The sequence below is a fragment of the Acinonyx jubatus genome, chromosome C1 (genome assembly GCF_027475565.1).
Source record: "Acinonyx jubatus isolate Ajub_Pintada_27869175 chromosome C1, VMU_Ajub_asm_v1.0, whole genome shotgun sequence".
Lineage (NCBI taxonomy): Eukaryota > Metazoa > Chordata > Mammalia > Carnivora > Felidae > Acinonyx > Acinonyx jubatus.
In genome coordinates, this window is record NC_069381.1 from 198,961,488 (window position 1) to 198,983,096 (window position 21,609).

The 21,609-nt window shown below is 52.8% G+C and overlaps 1 protein-coding gene across 14 annotated transcripts; it reads left to right on the top strand.

The window, feature by feature from the left end:
• Positions 1-1,855: 1,855 nt before the first annotated feature.
• Positions 1,856-21,606, top strand: RUFY4 (RUN and FYVE domain containing 4). Of its 14 annotated transcripts, none has more exons than XM_053215769.1 (17): positions 1,857-2,300; positions 2,411-2,839; positions 3,299-3,424; positions 3,513-3,662; positions 4,165-4,289; positions 4,419-4,525; positions 5,995-6,120; positions 6,425-6,531; positions 6,876-7,019; positions 7,485-7,548; positions 8,091-8,231; positions 8,633-9,262; positions 10,016-10,122; positions 15,865-16,011; positions 17,535-17,695; positions 20,300-20,410; positions 20,937-21,606. In XM_053215769.1, exons 4-17 carry the CDS (start codon positions 3,547-3,549, stop codon positions 21,146-21,148), a joined length of 2,298 nt encoding a protein of 765 aa, XP_053071744.1. In that variant the 5' UTR covers positions 1,857-2,300; positions 2,411-2,839; positions 3,299-3,424; positions 3,513-3,546; the 3' UTR covers positions 21,149-21,606. The 14 variants fall into 14 exon arrangements, 11 of the variants coding, with proteins under 11 accessions (XP_053071746.1, XP_053071744.1, XP_053071745.1 ...); XM_053215770.1 differs by having other exon boundaries at positions 2,620-2,839; XM_053215771.1 differs by lacking the exon at positions 8,091-8,231 and having other exon boundaries at positions 1,856-2,839.
• Positions 21,607-21,609: the final 3 nt, after the last annotated feature.

Below are 21,609 nucleotides of genomic sequence, written 5' to 3' on the forward strand. Positions count from 1 at the left end.
GAGAGAGGAGAGTTCATGAGGCTCTGAGGCAGAGAGGAGTCCTGATGACCTCTAGAAGGGCCCAGCAGTCCAGGGGTTGTGCCATGTCATTTCCACTATCCAGACCCTCTGCCCTTTTGCCAGGACTGAGAAGCAATAGTATGGGATGCCGAGCTGACACGCTGAGGCCTCACCCTACCCCGGGGCACTAAGGCTCCCATCGGAATCACACCTGGGCCACCAGCCACTATAAGGGCTAGGGCAACACTCTGCCCCACCAAGCCTGTTCCTCACCATGATGGGTCATCACGGGGATGATCAGGGCTAGGGCTTGGGGAAGACAGAGTTCAGTCGGTAAATGCAGCCCCATGTTTTGCACAGTGGAGTATAACCACGAATATGCTATAATCCTGCCTTGGAGGGGCATCCGGTCAAGCGAGACAGAAAGGTCACCAGCACATGCGTGCGCGCGTGCGCATGCACACACAGACACACACACACACACACACACACACACACACTGGACTTCACTGGCTGCCTCAGTGAAGGGGAAGAAGGGCTGGGATATGGCCACAGCATACATTTTGAGTTGCCCAAACACCATGTGCCCCAGGTGGAGGGAGATAAGACACCAGCATAAGCAAACCCTGCCCAGTAAACAAATCTTAGGAGGCTGCAACCTTTCCCAAACAGGGAAGTAGGCTGGGCTTAAGCAGGGAGCCTAGAGCAGGGTTATCTAGTCCCTAGTGACCCCAAATATCTCCTTGCCCTTCACTTCCTCCTTGGAGAAATCTAGCGCCCACACCTACGGGGGCCTGGTGGTTCCCAGACAGACGCCTCGTCCAGAACAAACACCTGCCTCCCGCACCAGCCTATCCCCATCCCTCTGGGTCAGCTGCCCACTTGAGAGGCTCCAAGACTTACCAGAAACAGAGAACGCAGGGGTGAGGGTCCAGCTGCCCATATCATCTTCAGGTCAGTCCTTGCTCTGGCGGGGCCTTCCCTGGTTCATAAGGCCCCCTCCCTCCTGCCTACAGAAGTCAGGGACAACAGCCACAGCTACCCCGGGACACAGTCAACTCTGCATCGGCTCAGGGGAAATCAAACTCTTTCGGTGCCCTTCCCCAGCACTCCCAGCCCTGCCCAACTTGGGTGGCTCCTAAACCTCACCTGAACCATTTGCCCTTTTAAGGGGGTCACGTCCGACATCCGCCTCCTCCCAAGGACACAACAGACCCAGGAGGGACCTCAGGCCGGCTCGGGGCCCCTTCACCCGGTCCCGGCCCCGACCGGCGCCCCCGGGGGCAGCCGGCTCTGGCAGGCGACTGACAGGCGCTCCCCTGGCGTGGCTCCCTACCTGTGTCAGGTGAGCGGGGCTCGGCCCGCCACCGCCACCCGCTCCCCAGCAGCCGCCCCGCAGCGCCCTACCTGAAGCAGCAGCCGCCGGCTCTCGGCGCGGCCGGAGGCCCCCGGCTCCCAGCCCTCGGCCCGCGCCGGGGCCGGGGGGCTCCCCGGGGGCTGGGGGCCACAGGGGGGCCCGGGCTCCAGCGCCTCGCAGCACACCAGGCTCACGGTGCAGCCCATCCGGCCGGGCGCCCGGCTGGGGGGAGGGGGCGGGGACGCGGGCGCGGGGGCAGCCGGGCCCCCTCCCCCCGCCCTGGCGACCGCGCAGCCCGGGGAGCCTCGCACGTCGGGAGCGGGGGGGGCGCCGCGTCCCAGCCCGGAGCCTTCTGGGCCCGCACCGCCTGGCGGCCGGGGAGTGCGGGCCGGGAGAGGGGCGGCGACACGGGCGCCCGGACGCAGCCAGGGGCGGAGGGGGACGCGGGGGCGCGGGGAGGGGCGGCGGCGGGGTCTCGGGGGCCCGGGCGGCGGCCGGCCGAGTCTGGGGAGGAAGAGAAGAAGACCGACGGCGCGAAGGGGAGGCAGGAAGCAGTGAGGGAGAGACCGGGGACACGGGGACACGGGGGACAGAGATGGGGGCCGGAGCCTCTGCGCGGGGAGACCGTGTCCCAGAGAGGGAGAGACGGGCAGGAAGTCCGCGGCGGAACGGCGGACCCGGGCTCGGCCACCTCGAGTACCACTGTTTCCAGGCCGTTCCTGAGGTCTGTGAAACAGTAGTCTTCGCAGGTGCCTGCCCCTCTGTTCTCGGCCCCCAATACTAGCCCTCGGGGCATCCCAGCCTGGAAAAATGAGGACCCGGAGGTGGAAAGACCCCCGGCCTCGAGGAGGCGGGGCACAGCCAGGGTGGGAGAACACGGCCCACCCGGGCAACCCAGCTGTGAACCCGGGTTCACAGTGGCTTCACTTCCATTCTTCTAGGGGTGAGTGCGGGGCGGAGCAGGATGGCGCTGGTGACCCGGAGACTGAGGTGGGGAAGGGGAGGGAGATACGTGGTGGGACCCTGTCCTCCTCCTCCCCACCTGCTCCGCAGTTCAACCGAGGCTCGAAAAGACAGAATTTCTGGTAGAGCAGCAATCACAGCCTCTCTGTGCCGCCTGGTGGCGACAAGGAAGAAAGGCAAGAGCCAGTGACCCTGTTGAGAAAGGGAAGGAAACTCGCATATAGGGGCAATTGCCGCTGTGGCTCTGGATGAGTTGGTGTCTGGCCAACAAGTGAATCTGCCACCCCATCTGCCCGAAGGGTACCATCCCCCAGCTCACCCATTCTGCCCTGGTGCCTTGGATCCCGCCTCTCCCACATGTCCCCCATGATTTTCTGCTCCTCCTGCTCCTGCTGGGCTGGGCCTGAGTCACGTCCCAGGCCGCACTCTGGGAAAGGCTGCGCGGGACCCACGGTCACAAGTGACAGGCTCGGGCTGCAGTGCCGGCTCTCCGTCTCCCAGCCAGCCAGGCTTTCCCAGGTGAGTAGCAAGGAAGGGGTCTAGGGGTGGCTGGAGAAATGGGGCAATGCTGGGAGCGAGAGGCAGGGACACTTGGATAGAAATGAGAGACGATGAGGCACATCTAGGTGTTCTTGGAGTTCAAAGTGGATCTGGACTGGAAAGGGGTGCAGAAACCCTCAGTCCACCCCCTTGGTCTATAGATGGGGAAACTGAGGCCCAGGGAAAGCAAATGATGAGCCTAAGGCCACACAGTGAGTTAGTAGCAGGGTCAGGATGAAGACCCAGGGCTCTCAACGTCCAGCTCAGTGTTTCCTGAGCACCATCTCCACCCTCCACCCTCGTCTACCTTTGTTTCCCTCCCTTTCTCCCTCCACTGTGTCCCCTGTTTCTTTACTCCTACCCACACCCCCGAATTCCAGCAACTATGGTCTGAGACACAGGACCCCTGGGGTTTCCCATGACTGGTCTTTATTCCAGGTGACATCAGGATAAGCCACTGGCCCCCAGCGGCCACAGTATTCCTCTCTGAGCCCCAGGATCCACGGGGGAAGAAAGGCTGTGATCCCCTGGCGGGGGAGAACCACAGGATTAAAACCAGGTGCCCTGCCCCCCACACACACCCAGCATTCTGGCCCAGTCCCAGCTCTAGGGCCTCATTTTACTTCTGCCTCCCTTTCCTCAAACAACACACATTTTCCACTCAGCTGGGGGCCAGGAAAGGATGAATGTGCGCCTCAAGGATGATGACTGCTCTGGCAAGGCTCCCTGTGGCAGAGAGGGGTGACCGTCCCTCAGCCCAGTGTCCTCATGGCGTGAGCCCTCACAGGGTCGCTCACATCAGGTTGCCCTGTGTGTGGACACCCAGACCTCTAGCTTCTCCACTTAGGGCCTGGGTAGTTCAGTCAGTTAAGCTTCCAACTCTTGATAGCGGCTCAGGTCATGATCTCGCAGTTGTGATCTCACAGTCATGAGATCGAGCCCCGAGTCCAGCTCCGAGCTGGGCATAGAGTCAGCTTGAGATTCTCTCCCTCTGCCCCTCCTCCACTCACGCTTTCTCTCTCTCTCTCTCTCTCTCTCTCTCAAAATAAACATTAAAAAAAAATTTCATGGAGTTAATGACCTCCTAGGTTTTTATGGGGACTGAACAAGACAAAGATGTCAGGCACAGAACATAGGGCCTAGCACCCAGGAACTGCTCCCCTGGTGTTGTGGGGCCCATACCATCCCCTTCCCATGCTGGCCTATGAGGAAGAGCCCAAGTGTCTATCCTACCAGTTGACTCACCGTGTGACTCAAGATATTTCCCATTCCTGGCCTAGGCGCTGATTCTTCCTCTGTATAAGGAGACCACTGGGCAGCCGAACCCGGAGGCTCCTTCCTGGACTGACCCTGCAGAGCCACAAAGAATCACATCATTTTGAAATACTCATGGCAGAGGAAGGGGCCATCCTCACCAGGAACCTGAAAGGTGAGTGTGTCCTGAGAGATTTTCTGGGATTGAGTTGGGAGAGAGGTGAGGGCTCTTGGGAGCCCCTCCGTCAGAGCCCTCACTACCTACTGCCTGATGTCCGCCATCCCCCCGCCCCCGCCCCTGCAGCTGCCGTCTCCGCCATCCTCCAGGGCTACCCTGGCGGGCAGCCTCCAGTGACAGATGCCAGCGCTGAGCTGCACAGACTCTGTGGCTGCCTGGAGCTGCTGCTACAGGTGACCCCCCCCCGCCCCGCCCCTTTCCCACCCCGCTCTCTCCAGGCCCAGGTCACCAGCAGGGATTTCCCAGATACTCAGGAAGAGCCACTGGCCGCCTCAGCACCCTCAGAGTCAGCAAGCCCTTCCAGACATCTAACCTCACCCTTGGAGGTTGACATTGCAGCCTGGGGCACAAGGTGGACAGGAGGCTGGGGCAGGGCGGAGTGGGGTGGGGTAGGGCAGCCACCTTTCTCTGAGGACTGAAGTCTCAGAGCTGAGATGTCCTAGGGCTGGACCTTTCTGCTGCTGGCACTTTTGTTGAGCACTTACCAAGGGCCGGGCAAAGCCCTTCTCTTGCCCCACCTTATTAAATTCTCATTCTTTTCTTTTTAAATGTTTATTTACTTATTTTTGAGAGAGGGAGAGGGAGAGAGAACACATGCACACAAGTAGGGGAGGGGCAGAGAGAGAGAGTAGGAGACACAGAATCCCAAGCAGGCTCCAGGCTCCGAGCTGTCAACGCAGAGCCCGACGCGGGGCTTGAACCCACAAACCGTGAGATCATGACCTGAGCCGAAGGAGGATGCTTAACCGACTGAGCCACCCAGGTGCCCCTTAAATTCTCATTCTAACCCCCTGAGGTGCTGGATGACCTTACCAGCCCCACATACGCGCACATACCCTGCATGTTTTTCTTCTGCATGTTATGCACATGTGTGTGGTGTGAGTGTACATGTGAGGTTGGTAGGATGCATGTGTGAATCTTCTGCCAGTCTACCCCCCTCATTTGCTGCATTCCATTCACACTGACCTCCTTGATCTTCCGAAAGCATACACCTACCTCAGGGCCTTTGCACTTGCCCTCTGCCTGGAATGCTCTCCCCCAGAAATCTGAATGGCACAATTTCTCATTTCCTTTGGATCTGGACTTTGAATAGTATCACCTCAGTGAGGCTCTCTCTAGCCACCCTAATACAATTTTTTAAAACACACACACACATACACACCACACGCTCACAGACATCACACACCCCGCACACATCTCACACACACACCACATACACACACGTGTGCACATACCACGTGCTTTCTATTCTCTTTCCCTGCCTTATTTTTCTCCTTAGCAGTCAGCACCATCTAACATCCTATATGTTCTACTTACTCTGCACATTGTCTGTCTCCACTACCAAGGTATAAGCTCATGAGGTCAGTTTGCTCACTGCTGTATATTCCCAGGGCACAGAGCAAAGCCTGACGCATAGTAAGTGCTCAGTAAGTATCACTGGAATGAATGAATGAGAATACCAAAGGCTCAGAGAGGTCCTGCACCTTGAGCGTGGTCACACAGCCTTTGAGGGCAGAGCCAGCCCCTGAAGCCAGGTCTGTCTGCAGTAGCCCTTTCCCCTCCATTCTCAGCGTGCTGGAATGCAAGGTGGGTTCCGGGAGGAAACATTTCCATGCCTTCCTTTCCCTGGTCTTGCTCCCAGTTTGACCAGAAAGAGCAGAAGAGCCTCCTGAGGCCTCGGAAGGATTACTGGGACTTCCTCTGCTCTGGCCTACGGCAACAGCGGGGCAGCACGGAGCCGGCCCGCTTCGTCTGCTCACAGGACAAGGTATCCAGTGCCAGCTGGCAGGGAGACTGGCCTCAGCATGAGGGGGTCCTGCCACCAGGCCCTTGATGGGGATGGCCTCCGGGAGCCCCTTTCTCACCCATGCCCGCTCCACTGACCACAGACCCCTCACCCGGCCCTCGTGTCTCATTAGCCCTGCCCTCAGCAGCCCTCCAGCCACCCCTTTCGTTCGCAAACAACACAAGTCCCCATCCTGTCTCTCTGTCCTGGCCGACTTCCCTCTGATCTAACACCACACCAGGCCCCCACCTCTTCCCCACCATTTCGCCCCCTGTGCACCCTGCAGTTGAAGACTTCTCTAGCAAAAGGCCGTGCCTTCATCCGCTTCTGCCTAGCCCACGGACAGCTGGCCGAGTCCCTGCAGCTCTGCCTTCTGAACCCCGAGCTCACCAGGTGGGGCTGTTGGGACATGATCCTACTGACACCCTCTGAGTCTACTGTCTGTTCCTTGTGAAAGATGCCTCTTTGCCCCCCAGATGGATGGATTAATATCAAGGACAACTAAAATGACAGCCATGAGGGACAAGTCCAGGAAGAAAGGGCAGAGGGGGTGTCAGAACCCAGGAGTCCTCGTAGCACCATGATGCTTAAGCCTCTTGCTCCCCAAGGGCCACAGCCCTGCTTGGGGAACCATCCCATGGTGGTGTATAGCAGAGGAAGATCCCCTGGGGGCGGGGGCGGCCACAGCACCAAGGCCAAGTACCAAAGGCCAAGTCTGCTGATTACCGATAACACAGGGAATGGTATGGCCCCCGGAGCCCTCTGGTGTGCCCTGAACTCCGGGAAGACCTCCTGGATTCTCTCTATGCTCTCAATGGAGTGACCTTCGACTTGAACCTGCGGTGGCCGGACCTAGATGAAGCCTGGCCCATGTTCTCAGAGTGAGTGCGTCTAGCTTGAAGGGAAACCTCTCTTCAGTGCATTCCTGCCATTTGACCACCACGCATCCCAAGCAAGCTCCAAACTCAGCCTCCAGTCCCATCAGTTCTTCCCTCCTTGCTGTCTGAGCCTCTGATTCTCCACCTCCCCAGACTTCTATTTTCCCGGCACGATCTGTCCTGTCACATGATGCTGCATAGACTGCACACTCACTGAAGAGTCGTTGGATGGTTGGGGTGGAGGGTTAGAAGGACGAGCGCATGGTGGCTGTTAGGACTCGTGGTGGGCAAAGCTCGTGGATGGATGGAGAGGGGGATGCACACATGAGGATGGAAGGGTGGGGAGGTGGGAAGGCGGGAGCAGAAGCAAAATGAGTGGGTGGGTGGAAAGATGGGATGTCCTGCCGCTGAGCACCACGACCACTGCTGGAAAGAGGCCCGTGGTCCCCCTGCCACCTTTCCTTGCAGGTCTTGCTGCCCCAGCCGGACCCAGGGAAGAAGACCCAGAAAGACCAAAGACTCCCCAAAGCAGGTGCCTCTGCCCAACTTCATTCTGATTTGCCTCTTCTCCGTCTCTGCTGGGCCCCACAGGATAGGCAGTAGCTGAGGAGACAGACAGACAGACAGAGAGGCCGGCATGTAGACCTGGGGACTGGGTAGCCACAGGACAAGAAAGGCCTCGTAGTCCTAAGGTGGTGAGGATATCGGGGAGAGAAGGGGGCCACTGGCACCATCTGCGGGAGCCATGGGGCCCAGGAGAGGAGGAGGCGGTGGGGAGGGTAACCGGAAGCGTGTAGGATGCACATCAAGGAAACAACCTCCGTTGGACAATTTGCAAACGTCTCAGTTCATTCAGTTGGAGAGATTGAAGAGTCAGGTTTCTGGGTTCAAATCCCAGCTCTGCCCCTAATAACCAAGGCCCTTGGCAAGGTACTTGCCCTGCCTTGCAGGGTGATTGTGAGGAAGTGTAGAGACAGCCTGCGTGTAGCACAGAGCAAGGCCCCTGGCCACGTGCTCCGTAAGTGGTAGCTCATGGCCATTGTCATTCCCCAATCTCACTCTACACTCCACCAGCTTCCTAGCACCAGGTACGGATACCGTGAGGACTCAGCCTGTGCCCAGAAGGGGGAACACACTGCAACGCCACCTGTTAAGTGTGGTGATGCAGCCATGCACGGAGGAACAGGGGAGCCTGGAGACGGCTTCTCAGGAGAGGTGACCCTTAGCTGCTGTCGATCTGTTTAAGCTTTCACAACTCTGCAAGGCAGGCGTTATTATTCCCATTTTACAGACAAGAAAACTGAGACCCAGAGAATTTCAGGGAGCAGGGTCAGAGGAGAGGGTGGGAAGTAGAAACCAGATTGCTGCAGAAGACGCAGGGGAGGCAGGGAGGGGGGGACAGAAAAGAGCACTGAGAAGCACTACTGCTCCCTGACCAGGATCAAAGCTGGGGCCTCCCCTCCACCTGGGGCGATGTTAACATTCTGATTCCTGGGCCCTGAATCAATATTCCTTCAGATTTAGTAAGTTCCTTGGATTAGGTCTGTGGCCTCTCCCACCCACCTGGTTGGCAAATTGGTGCTGAGAGCAGTGATGGCTTTGGGGCTTCTCTGCAGATCTCAGCCACACATGGAAACCCCACAGCAGTCCAGCCAGAGGAGCTGCACACTAGCCAAACCAGCTGTCTGCAAGATGCACCCAGGGAAGACTGGTTGGCCGGACTCCCCAGGTCCCAGCAACAAAGGCACCTTCTTCCCTTTTTGGAAAAGAAAAGAGAAGATCCCAGGAGCCTCGGGTCCTCCCAGGGCATGTGGGAACCAGCAGGGGAGGAACTTCAGCAAGCCCAGGAGAAAGGAGCCCCAAGAACTGGGATCTGCCTGGAGATTTCAACACCCAGCATCCAGGGACAGGGAGAGGGGTCTGAGGGGGCTCCAAAGGAGGTGATAGGCACAGAGGCCAAGGGCAGAAGGATTCTTCCCAGTGCGGAGGGGACTCATGAAGGGGGAGCAGAGCAGGGTCATGCCCATAGGCTACTGGTCTCCAGCCCTACAGGGACAATAGAGGACACAATGTCAGGGAACCAGCAGGAGTGGGAGGTGCCTAGCATTCCAGGGGAGCCCGGGGTCCTTTGGGGCCTGGGAACAAAGGAAGACTTCACCCCAGAGAAACCACAAGAGGAAACAGGAGAGACCAGTGTGACCAGGAGGAAGGAGCAAGCAGAAGTGGCCTTGCAGGATGTGGTCGAGGTGAGAGCAGTTGAGCTCTGTACCTGTCTCCTTTCCCCTCTCTAACCTGGCCCCCAGGTGGGAGTCTTCAGTGGTGCGGGGGGAGGGGTGAATTCCAGCCCACAGATAATTCTGACTGGTCTGCACAGGGTTATTATTCTCTGAGAAGGTCTTCTTCAGGTCACCACAGTCCCTGCCTCTCCCTACGGCCTCACGGCAAGCCCACTTTATTCACCAGTACTACCTGCCTGGCTCCTGCAGGCCCTGGAGTCTGAGACCCCCCTCCCCCAAGAGTTCTTTGGGGGCAATGACAGGTTCTCAAGTTCAGTAGCCCTCATTATTGGCGGATTTCCCACCAATGTCTAAGTTCTGCTGCTGCCCATCCCACCAAGCAGCTCTGGTTGTAGATGTTTCTCCTGGAGATCCCCAAGATCAATTTCAAGCCTTCCTTCCGCCTTCTTTGTATCCTTGAGCTCTGTAACTTTCATCCTTCAGCAAAGGAAGAAATCTTTCACCTGTTCCTCTCTCATTTTCCTGTTCCTGTTGCACAGTCCCCTCTCACTCTCTTGAATTGTGATCATCATCCTCTCCCAGGGGCAGTCAGAGCCGGGTTTCTCAGCTCCCAGTGCTGTCCTCAGTCCAGCCCTCCACCCAAGGGCTATCTCGCATGGCCCTGGGGTCTCATGGGGATGTTTGTCAGGTCACACCCAGGGCTGGGATCTCTGCCCTCCTCCTTCAGCTTCCCTTTCCTTTCCTTTACTTCCCACCCCCAAGAGCCTGAGATGTGGGCTCCGGAAGACCGAGGAGCGGGCGCAGCACCAGGAGCAGCTGCTGAAGGAGAAGGAAGGGGAGCTGCGGACACTACAGGAGATGCTCAGCAGGTAACCTTGGCAACCTTGGCAACTGCTGCCAGGTGGGCAGCAGAGGCCAGCAGGACAGGAGGCGCTCCCCGGCGCCCACTCACCTTCATGGCCACACCAGCAAGCGGCTTCTGAGCGTCTCTGGTACACCAGGCCCTGTGCTGGGCACAGCTTTGGGACACTGAGGCATTCAGGGCACTACTCCTGGGGCTCCTGGAGGAGCTCCCACCGACCCCTCCCCTCCCCTTGGCAGACCCTCCCTCACTGGCCTTCCCAACAGCCTGCAGGAGGGGTGCATGCCTCCTGTCCCTCCCTCCCCTCCCACACTCACCTTTATCTCTCTGCTGCCTCTTCCACTGCCATTCCCCTCTCTCCCAGTCTCCCTCCCTGCCCCTCCACACTCCTGCCCCTTCAGTGTACACCTTTCCTCTTGTCCTCTGTCTCTCATTTTCCTGTTCCCTGTAGCACAGTCTTCTTTCACTCTCTTAATGCATAATCCTCATCGTAACTATCATGTACTGAGCGTTTACTATGTCCCCGGCACTGTTCTAGGCGTTTCTTCCCAACACACTTATAAGATAAGTTCTCTAAGAATTTCCATTGTATAGAGAGGAAAACTGAGGCTTAAAGGTGCCACACAATTCACCCAGTGTCACTAGTGGAGGAGCTGAGGTCTACACCCTGGTAGATGATTCCAGAACCTGTGGGCTTAAAGACGGGCCCTCCGCCAATATTTTGAGTGCCTGTATTTATTTCATTCTGCCTCCCCTTCAGCTACTCTTACCTCCACCTTCTCCAACTTCCTGTCATTACATTAACTGCAAGGGCCCAGAGAACACTTTCTCAGTGTCCGAGTTTCTCTTTCATAATTTTAAAAAATACCTCTACTATGCAAAGATCTTCCTTGGTCTGACTTGGTCTCTCTGTCCCTCTCTCCCTTAGCTCTGTGTGCCCCAGTCAGTTCACCTGCCCCTGACTCTTGCACATGGCTGACACCTGCCCCAGGGCCAGAGGCACCAGCCTAAACCCCATCAGAGCCTGGGTAGCTGTGATTCAGACTGAATCATGGAGCGGTTTACTGACTCTTTGTTTCAAAGGCTGAGAGACACTATAGGCCCAGAAACCAACCCAAAAAGGCCCCCAGGGGCTCCTCCCACCAGACACTCAGCTGAGCCTGGCTGTTTGGTCAGCAAGGATTCCCATGATTCAGGCCCTAGGTGAATGCAGAGGCCTTGCCCACCCAGAGGCCTTCTCTGGGAATCAAGACAGGCTGGAGGAAGCAGCTGGGAGGCTCCAAGGAGACAACCAGGCCCAGGCTGCTCCCTCAGCTGGGGGAGCCCCGACTATTCTCCACCTGTCATCCAGTCCATTATCCACAGATACTCAGAGCTGCGCCAGGCCTGTTCTGTGTGCCAGAAATCCTCTTGCGGACAAAACAGACCAAATGCCTGTCCTTGTGGAGCTTACCTTCTAGTGCAGAAAGCAATCTGTAAACACGATAAGCAGGTTAATTACATAGGATGTCAGATGTGACAAGTTCTAGGAAGATAAAAATAAAGCAGCGAATGGGAGTGTCGGGGTGATTTTAAATGAGGTGACACAGCCAGGGAAGGCCTCCCTGAAAAAGTGATATTTGAGTTAAAAACTTGAAGCAAATGAGGAATGGGCTGTTTGGGCATGTGGTAGAACATTCCAGGCAGAGGAAGAGCAAGGGCCCTGAGGCAGGAATGGGCATGGCAGGTCCTAGGAATATCACGGAGGTTCAGGGGAGTAGAGGAGGGAGAGGAGGTGGGGGAGGTCAGCTGGGTAACAGGAGACCACAGGTCATCAAAAGGACCTTGGCATTGACTCAGAGCGAGATAGGAGCCACTGAGAGTTCAGAGCAGAGGGAGATGTGACTATTTGCTTTAAGGTTAAGTAGGTTTGCATTTTTTTTTTTAACAATTCAGTGGGTTTTAGTGTATTCATGAAATTGTGCACCCATCACCACAATCAGTTTTAAGACATTTTAATTAGCCCAAAGAGAAACCCTGTACCATTAGCATCCACTGCCCACTTCCTTCCAACCCCCCAGCCCTAGGCAACTGCTGATTTGTCCCCATAGATGTGCCTATTCTGGACTGATCTGTGCTTTCAAGGGCTCGAGCTCTGTGGAGCTAGTCTGTAAGGAACCAAGGTGGAAGCAGGGACAGCGATGAGGAAGGGGAGGGCAGGGGTGCCTCTGAATGCTCTCTGGTCGTGGAGGTGCAGAGAAGCTGCGAGATTCTGGATTCACCGTGAGCTGGGGCTTCCTGGGGGGAGAGGGAAAGACAGAGTCAGGAATGACTCATTTTCCAGCCTGACCAGCTGGAAAGCTAGAGTCACAGCTGACGGTGTGCTGTGGCAGGGCTCGCTTGTGGGGAAAGTTCAGGAGTTGAGGGGAGAGCATGCCAAGTCTGAGACACCCCTTAGGCATGCCAGTGGAGCTGTTGAGCAGACAGCTGAGTGTGGAGCTCAGAGAAACCTGGGCTGGGGATCTGCGGGAGAGTCGTCAGAATGCAGACAGCAGGACAGAAGCTCCTGTGGCCAGGAGGGATCCTCCTGGGATCCAGGGACTCAGGAGGAACACATCACTCCAGGGAAAAGGGGCCATGGGCATCAAGCTGGGGGCGACTGTTTCACTACCGCCGGATTGAAGTGCCAGGGAGCCCACTCAGTCAGCAGATAGTATATTGTGACTCTCCTGTGGCCATGAGCATGGTGACAGCAGTGAATAGAACAGTCAGTGTCTGCTCTCACAGACCTGGGGACACAGACACTAGATCAACAAATAGGAATAGGATGTCAGGTAGTCATGGGCGCTGTTAAAAAAATCAGTCCAGGGAAGGGGACAGAGACAGGAGATTTAGAGTCACGCAAATTCACCTAGATTTAGAGTCATGGGGTTCCTCTCTGAGGAGGTGACAGTTGAGGAGAAACCCCAGCCACTGGGAAAATGACCGTGCAAAGACCGTGGGAGGAGTGCTCCAGGCAGGAGCGCCAGCAAAGGCAAAATCCCAGAAGTGTACTTGGAACCAAGCAAGCCCATGTGGCTGGAGTGGACAGAGACTCCCTGTGCTATGGAAGGCTGGAACAGAGTCTTGAGCAGGAAGTGGAGAGCCCCATGGGTTTCAGGACTACTTTGTCTGTGGTGTGGAGAACAGACAGAAGGTGGGCAGGCTAGAGCCCTTTGGGCACAGAGCCCCAGGCTGGACACATAGGGAAGACACAGTGGGCCAGCTAAGCCTGGCCTCAGGCCTTAGCAGACCAACCAGGGGCTATGAAAACACAGTTGGAACTGAGCTGTGGGGCACCTAGGACCCACTTCCTAGCTTTCTGGCTGTGGTACCTTGAGAAATTGGCCTTCCCTCTCTGGCCTCTGGTCCTTGATTCGCAAAAGGAGACAGTTGGATCTCTAAAGTTCCTCCTTCCAGCTCAGATGCTCTGTGGGACCATCTTTCCAAGTAGGTAGGTTTCCTCTGCCCCTGGATAAGACCTCAAAGCAAAAGTGATTAGGGCAAGTATAAGTGGAAGAGGTCCTCAGACAGAATTAGGCAGACATCACACTTCTCTCCACCCCGCCCCCCATTGAGCTCCTTTGGGGCACACCAGGGGCTCATGAGGATCTATCCCTTGCTCCCACCTGCTGCCCACTCAGCACTTGTGCCATAAACCACTGGCGACCAGGCCCTGCACGGACAAAAGTATGGGGAGGCCAGTTGGGGAGGCCAATAGAGCTTATGGCCCAACAGGCCTGCGTCCAGATTTCTTCTCCCTCCACATATCAAACAGTGTGACCCTGGGCAAGTGTTATTTCCTCTCTGAAGCTCTATTTTCTTTCCTGTAAAATTATGACCATATCACCTGTCTGCCATATTTGTGAAAATTAAATGAAATAGGGCATAAAGCACTAAGCTCGGGGGCTGGCGTGTAACAGGTGCTCTAGACTTTAATTCCTCCCGTGTCCTCTCCTGCACCAGGAGTGTCTGTCAGCCCCTGCTGGAAATACTTCAGTGGCTTCCCAATGCACTGAGGTTCAAGTCCACTCCTCCTGGGGCCAGTGAGGGAGACAGCCCTGCCCCTTTCCACCTCATCTCTTGCCTACCCCCACCTCCTGCAACTTCATGGTATCCCAGCTTCCCTAGTCTTCTTTCAGTTCCTCAAACAAGCAAGTTCTTGCCAACTTGCAGACCTTTCCATGTGACCTTCGCTGGCTCTGCTTGGCTGACTTCTCATCTCTTACATCTGCTTAAAGGTCACCTTGTCTAAGAAGCCTTTCCTGAACACCCTCTTGAGCCTCTATCCACCCCTCATTTATCTCCGTCACACACTTAGCTTAATTATGCTATTGGTTTATCACTTGTTTTGACCACTGTCCCCAACACACTATAAGCTCCACCAGGAGCCGTAGGCACTGCTGTATTCCTGGCACCTCAAACAGCCATTGGCACACAGATGGTGCTTAATAAGTGTTCCCTCCCACCTCAAAGACACACACTAACCATGGTTTTCACATTGGGACCTGCACTGGCCACACCAAAGGCCCTGGGATCAGTGTGCAAGTAAACTAGCTCAGGAAAATCAAACACCAATATTAAGAAACAAGGACACTGAAGGCCAAGATGTTCATTAAAATAAACACAGCCCTGGTCCAGTGCCCAAGCACAAGAACACCCTTCCTTAAAGCTGCAGGGACTGGTCTTTTGGAATTATGGTGGATCTCTGTTGTCAGTTTGACTTTACAGCCTACCCAGCTTTCTTCTCTGAGGTGTGCTACACGGCAGTGTTGTAAAAATTCATAATTCAGTTCATTGGCAAGCCTCCTGCGAGTCTCAAACACACTGAAGCCCAGGGGAGTGGCCATGCGTGTGTGTGCGTGCGCACACACACACCCCCACACACACCCTGAGGTCGCAGGATGTGCACCCACCTTTGCAACACCCTCCTCATCTGAGTGATGGAGGGCGGGGCTGGGACTTTCTTATTTCTAGTGCAGCAGATTTCTTGGAACCTTCTAAGAAGCCACCAAAGACAAAAAAAAAGAGGCAAGAATAGAGCTGAGGAGATTCTAAGCCCAAACTGAAACAAAAATTTAAGGAAGCCATATGTTTAACATTATTTTCTTAATTGAAAAGACGATGTACCATAATTTTTCAAAATATTTTAAAACCTAAAAATATCCCCCTAAGTCCTCCACCAGTTACCCCACTCCCAAACCAACTGCTGTTCTCAGCTGGGCAAAGCCCATCCAGCCTGGGTTGCCAGATACCCCCCTTCCCTCCAGAGAGCTGCTGCAATTGTGGGCATGCCTTTCAAGAAAATTACATTTTAAGATGGAAATGTTAAAAAAGGAAAGAAAAGAAATACAACCAATGGAGATGTTGGCTCACCTTCTCTAAAGAAGCACAGGAGGCTATACCCTGTGTTCATTCCTCTGGACGGTTGGTAAGGAGTCAGCCTATAGATGGCATGCTATCCGTGGTGTTCAGCTTGGTGTGTGGTATGGCGTGTTTTATGTGTGTGTGAGTATGTGTGGCGAGGGAGGGCGCGGGGGTATGGAGAATGTATGCTGTGTGTGTGTGTGGAAGGGAGTGTATGTGTGTGTGTGTGTGTGTGTGTGTGTGTGCGCGCGCGCATCAGCTGTAGGAGGTACCACCAGCTTCCCCCCAGGAGCTCCCTGTCAGGTAGAGGCCCAGCCTAGCTTGGTCACAGATGCTGGGAACTGAGTCTTCCTTCTGTGCCCAGGTGTCAGGAAGAGAGGGCCCGGCTGCAGACAGAGCTGGAGCAGAATCAGCAGGAGGCTGAGAGGAGGGACGCCATGTATGAGAAGGAGCTTGGAGGGCAGCGGGACCTGGTCCACGCCATGAAGATGAGGGTGCTGGAACTGATTCAGTAAGGGTGGACACAGCAGGGCAGGACTGCAGAGGAGGGGATGATATGGGATGTAGAGACTGGATAATGAAAATTCTACTCCGCTGAGAACTGTCGAGCAGAACTTTAATATATGCTAACTCATCTTCTTTTAGCCACCCCAGCTGTTCTCCTCATATCACAGATGAGGAAACTGAGGGTCAGAGACGCTGACTTGGACACCAAGGACACACCGCATATAAATTGCATGGATTCCTCTAGCTCTAAGGCACGCCACCACTCCAACACAGCCCCACATACACACATACCTACTAAGGTTAGGGGAAGGGAAAAGAGCCCATAGATGGAGAAGGATTTGAGAGAAGAAAAAGGGAGGTTAACCAAGAGGTAATCATATGTGCTACCCCTGACTGTCTGGTAGACTTCCTGAGACCACTGGGCCTGTGGGCCATCCCAGGTCAGCTGCCCTAGGTACCAGAGAGCTCACCAGGATGGATTCCAAACCACTAAACCACTGAGCGATGGAGGAGGTGTGTAAAGCCTGGTTTCCACCCTTCAGTCTAGTAGGGAACTAATGCTATACTTTGACCCAGTTCAGGAAGCAGGACGGCATTGGACTTGGGTTTCATTAGAATTGGAGGGTCACTGAGGGATCATCCAGGACTAAGTCCTCTTGCAAAAAATCCAAGTGATATTAAAGATGAGAGAAGGGAGAAGTCAACCTGGAAAGAACAAACAAAGAATTTAAGAATGACCTCCTCTACAGAGCTGTCAATGGGGAGAAAGGGAGATATAAAAAATTAGCCATGTATCTCACAAAAGAATTTAAGGTAGCCAACAATAAAAGACATATACATATGATTGTTAAGAAAAATAGATGAAATGGAAGAGGAAACATTCATACTTTTGAGGGATTAGGATTAGGGTTAAAATTTAGCTCTGAGCATCTTGGCAGAATCAAAAATGGAAACACAGTAAGTTGCCTAAATGTCACTATGCATTCCAAGGAAATATACCAGTTCATCAGGAAAGAAAATTTTTTTTCCTGTGTTAAAGAAACTCATCACAAGATCCCAAGATACATAATATAATGTCCCTTGCAGAAGCATCATGGAAAATATGGCCCTGAGCACAAAGTGGGCAGGCAAGCTATAGAGGCTGATTTCTGCATCAAGATGGTAGACAACACATCATCTGCTTTCCATCTTGAGATCTCAGTAGAATGATTGTAAAAATAAATAAATAAATAAATAAATAAAACTTCTAATAGAAAGGTGGAGGAGCCAACCACAGATAAGAGATTTCAGCTAATTTCCAGAAGCCAGAAAATGGATGAAGAAGTAGAGACCGGATTTAGCCCAAGTTAGAACTTCAGGGACCAGAGACACTAGGAACACAGATGGCAGAAATGAGCCAGCATGCTTCCCCAACTTCAGAATATCAACCCTGAGGGGTCTATCTCCCAGGCAAATAATTAAAACTTCCTTCTCTAAACAAAGTTAAATGCCCCCAAATAAACAACAGTGTGTTCTGGCATTTGACAGTCTGATGCAGCAGTTAGCTTCCTGCCCCATCCTTCCTAAAGAGAAGCCACAAGTCAACCACCCCTGTCCACTGTTGAAGCTCCAGCAGCTTAAACATGAAATCATGACCATGGATCCTCAGATGTTTGAGAAGAGTCTAGAACATAGAAGCAGAGACAAAGGTAAACAAAAAAGATTGGTCTCTTATGCAACAGGATAATGTGAAAAGTGACCTACAAAAGATGAGAAATGTTCTTGGAAATTAAAAATATCTCCGAAATTTTAACTCGAGGATGGGAAAAGGAAGAGGAGGCTATCTCTCAAAATGTAGAATAAAAGGCATAAAAAGATGGAATACATGAAAGAGATAGTTAGAAACATAAAGAATCATTCCAGGAGATTCACTATCTCACTATCTCTTCTCCAACTGATAAGAATTCAAAAAAAAAAAAAAGAGAGAGAGAGAGAGAGAGAGAGAGAGAGAGAGAATATCAGATAAAAGTATGAGAGACTTTCCAGGCTCTAATGGTTGCAGATCTTCAGATGTAAAGATTTCACTGAGTGACCAGCACAATAAGTGAAAGGGAGCAAAACCCACATTGAGATACACTGTTGTGAAATCGCCATAAAACAAAGATGAGGACAATATACTCAAAGACACGTCACCTATAAAGGAAGTAGGACACAGAAAAACATGTTAAGAATCAATGGTGCAATACTTTCAAGTTCTGAGGAAAGCTAACTTTTGCCCTAGAATTCTAGATCCAGCCAAACTATAAAACAAGTAGAGAAGGTGATATGGGAAAAGACATTTTTCAGAAAGACAGGCCATAGAAAATTTACCTCCCACAGGGCCCTTCTTGGGAAGTTAATTAAGGATGTGCTTCGGAAAAACAAGGAAGTAAGCTTGGCTTACCAAGAAAGGAGAAGATGTGGAATTCAGGAAACAGTAGCTCTAGCCCGGGAGAGAAGAAAAGGGAATTTCCAAGATGACAAGTGGCTGGCAAACCCAAGGAGCAGTACATCCAGGCTGAAACAGAAGTACTGAGGAGGAAGGTCTCAGGGGAAAAAGAGAATCAATGCCATACCTGATATGATGAAGAATTTGTTGAGGAGAGGGAATAATTAGGCTGTGTTAAAGGCAAGTCATGCAAGGACTTTGCAAGGAGCAAAGAAAGGCAATTAAAAAGTCCTGGAAAAACAAAAAATTTCCCAGGAAATCTTAGCTCTCCTTGAAGCAATATGCTTATATATTTTCTAATAATATAAATACTATTTATTGGTTTTTTCAATGTTAGAATCAACCTAAAGACAAAGCACAGTAAACAATTGTGATTATGGAACAAATGTAAATGTTATTACCTAAACAACATTAAGTACACAAAATAGAAGCCAATAGAAATTTCTGTGAAGATGGAAATGTTCTATACTCGCCCTGTCCAATACAGCAGCTACCAGTCACATGTAGTGACCGAGTACCTCAAATGTGTCTGATGTGACTGAGGAACTGAAGTTCTAATTTTAGTTAATTTTAGTTAAATGAAATATAAAGTTAAGTAGCCCCATGTGGCTAGTGGCTACCATATTGGACATAGCAGGAATAGATAACAAGTAGGAGGTGGATGAAGGAGGCCAACCGAAGAGGAAGTGATGCTGGTATCATCATATTACAGAATGGCAGTCAGGATGCTATCTGTGCTCCACAGAATGAGTGAGAAATAAATGTGTGAGTATATTCTGTAAAACTACAGTAGTAATAGAGGAACCAAAAATAGGGATATAACCGCATGGGGAGGAAGGAGGTGGAGTTCAGCGGGGATGGTAATAAACAAGCTAAGTCCTCTGACATCAAGGTAAGGAGCTCTGTAGATGTTCTCTCTTGATATATCAAAAAAAAAAAGAGGATATGAGCATATTACTTAAGTGTGGAAGTAATATCAAAGAGAAAAGCGACAAGTGTAAGAGGTGGTTTGCCATTGAGAATGGAAGGAGTAGGGAGGGTGTCTATTTCCTTTTGATATAAGTTCTTCTGCACTGTTGGATTTTTAAATCGTGTGTATATATCATCTTGATAAAAAAAAAAGACTTTAAACCCACATTCCTAAACATCCTTTAAAAAAAAAACAACAGTAAAGATAGTTTTGCAGGAGTATAACATACATAAATACAAGGGGGGTTGTATCAAGTGCCAAATAAAAGATAAGGGCATCGTAAGAAACTTATGGGGGCTTCTATGACCAGGGAACACTCCTTGGAGGAGGTGGGATATGAAGGTTCTTAAATAATGGATCGAGGTTGTATTGGGGGAGGGGACTGGGGTGTCACCATCCATCTTCCCAAAGACTGCAGACTCATTCACCTCTTATGTGTGTGTGTGTCTCTCATGATCTCTTCATTTCTTTCCTTCTCTGTCACTATGTCTCTCTCTCCGTCTTTCTCTGTATTTTTCTCTCCCTCTCTGTCTCTGTCCCTGACTGTCTCCACATCTTTTTCTCCTGGCCTTTCCCTCTCTCTCTACATTTATCTCCCTACCTACCACTCTGTCTCTGTCTCCCTCTCCAACCCGCTGTCTTCCTTTTCTTGTTTCTGTGTGTGTGTATCTCTGTATGACTCTCTCTCTCTGTCTCTCTCTCTCTCTTTCTCGCTCTTCCTTTGGTCTCTGTGTTTCTCTTTCTCGCGGTCTCGGTATCTCTACCTGTGTCATCTCCATCCTCCTGGTGTGTGTGTGTGTGTGTGTGTGTGTGTGTGTGTGTGTGTGTGTGTCCCCACCTCCATCCACTCATCAGAGAGAAGGATGACCTGTGGCAGAAGGTCCAGCATCTCTCTTCCATGGCCCCCGGATGCTGTGTTGACTGCAGCAAGGTCTTTGGCCGGCTGTCTCGGCGGTACCCATGCAGGTAATGGGAGAGCATAGAATTTTTCCTCTGGGACAGCCCTGCTTCCACCAGCCCACAGCACTCTACCCTCTCTGGGAAGGGAGGTGTCACAAGAACTGGGCTTTCATGAGAGCCACGTAAAGCTGGCCATTCACTTTACACAACACTTAGCATAGACATGAGCTAGAACAGTGGAAAGGAGTCAGACAAGCAACAGTGTCTGGAAGATGGGACTGTGCCAGCCTTCCAAGAAGAGACTGATTAACAGGCTCCTGGTCTGGGAGAGATCTCCTGTACAGAGGAAGCTGCTCCCCTCATCTTCCTTCAGGAACATGGTGGCAGGACCAGCCATGAGAGAGAGGGAGGGGGGCCAGCAGGAGAACCTGTCATTGCCATTTAGAGGACTCTGGAGGGGGTGGGGCACTGGGACGCCCTTTAGGAAAGGGGAGGCCTCCTGAGACACACAGCTCTGATGGGAGATGAGAAACATGCTTCCCTCCCCCAAACACATCCCTGAGCTCCCCACTCTTCCCACCTCTGCTCCTAGGCTCTGCGGAGGCCTGGTTTGCCATGCCTGCTCTGTGGATTACAAGAAGAGAGGGCGCCACTGCCCACCCTGCTCCCAGAAGGGAGCAGCTCAGTTCGACCAATGAGATCACCCAAGAATGGCCACCCACCCCATCCCGTCAGCTCCCTCCCCTCTGCCCTTCCCACCCCTCTGGTCTGACCTGTCCTGCCTTCTGGAAGTTGGTGACCTAAGGCAGACAGCACTTGTGTGCGCATTCTGTAGTGTGGGAGTGGAAGGAGCCAGGCTGGCAGGCAGGAGGCAGGTTGAAGCCCTGCATCCACCATCCATGAGCTGGGCGACTTGAGAGAGCTCACAGCTGTCTGGGCTTCTTCTGTAAGTGAGGGAGCTGGGCACCATCCTCTCTAAAGTTCCTCCAGGCTCAGAATGTCCTTGACCAAGAAGAAGACCCAGGGACCCTGACATTTCCCACACTCCCACCTCACCCAGCCCACTGCTCACCACACTCAGGAGCATCCTGTCTGCTTTGAAGGTCTGCTTTTGTTGTGTTTTTGTCTTTAACATCTTTCCTGAGTTACTATTGACATTTAACACACTTCACATAAATTGTACAATTTGATGAGTTTTCACTTTAATATATACCCATGACACCATCGCCATACTCAAAATAATGAACATCATTCCCATCATTCCC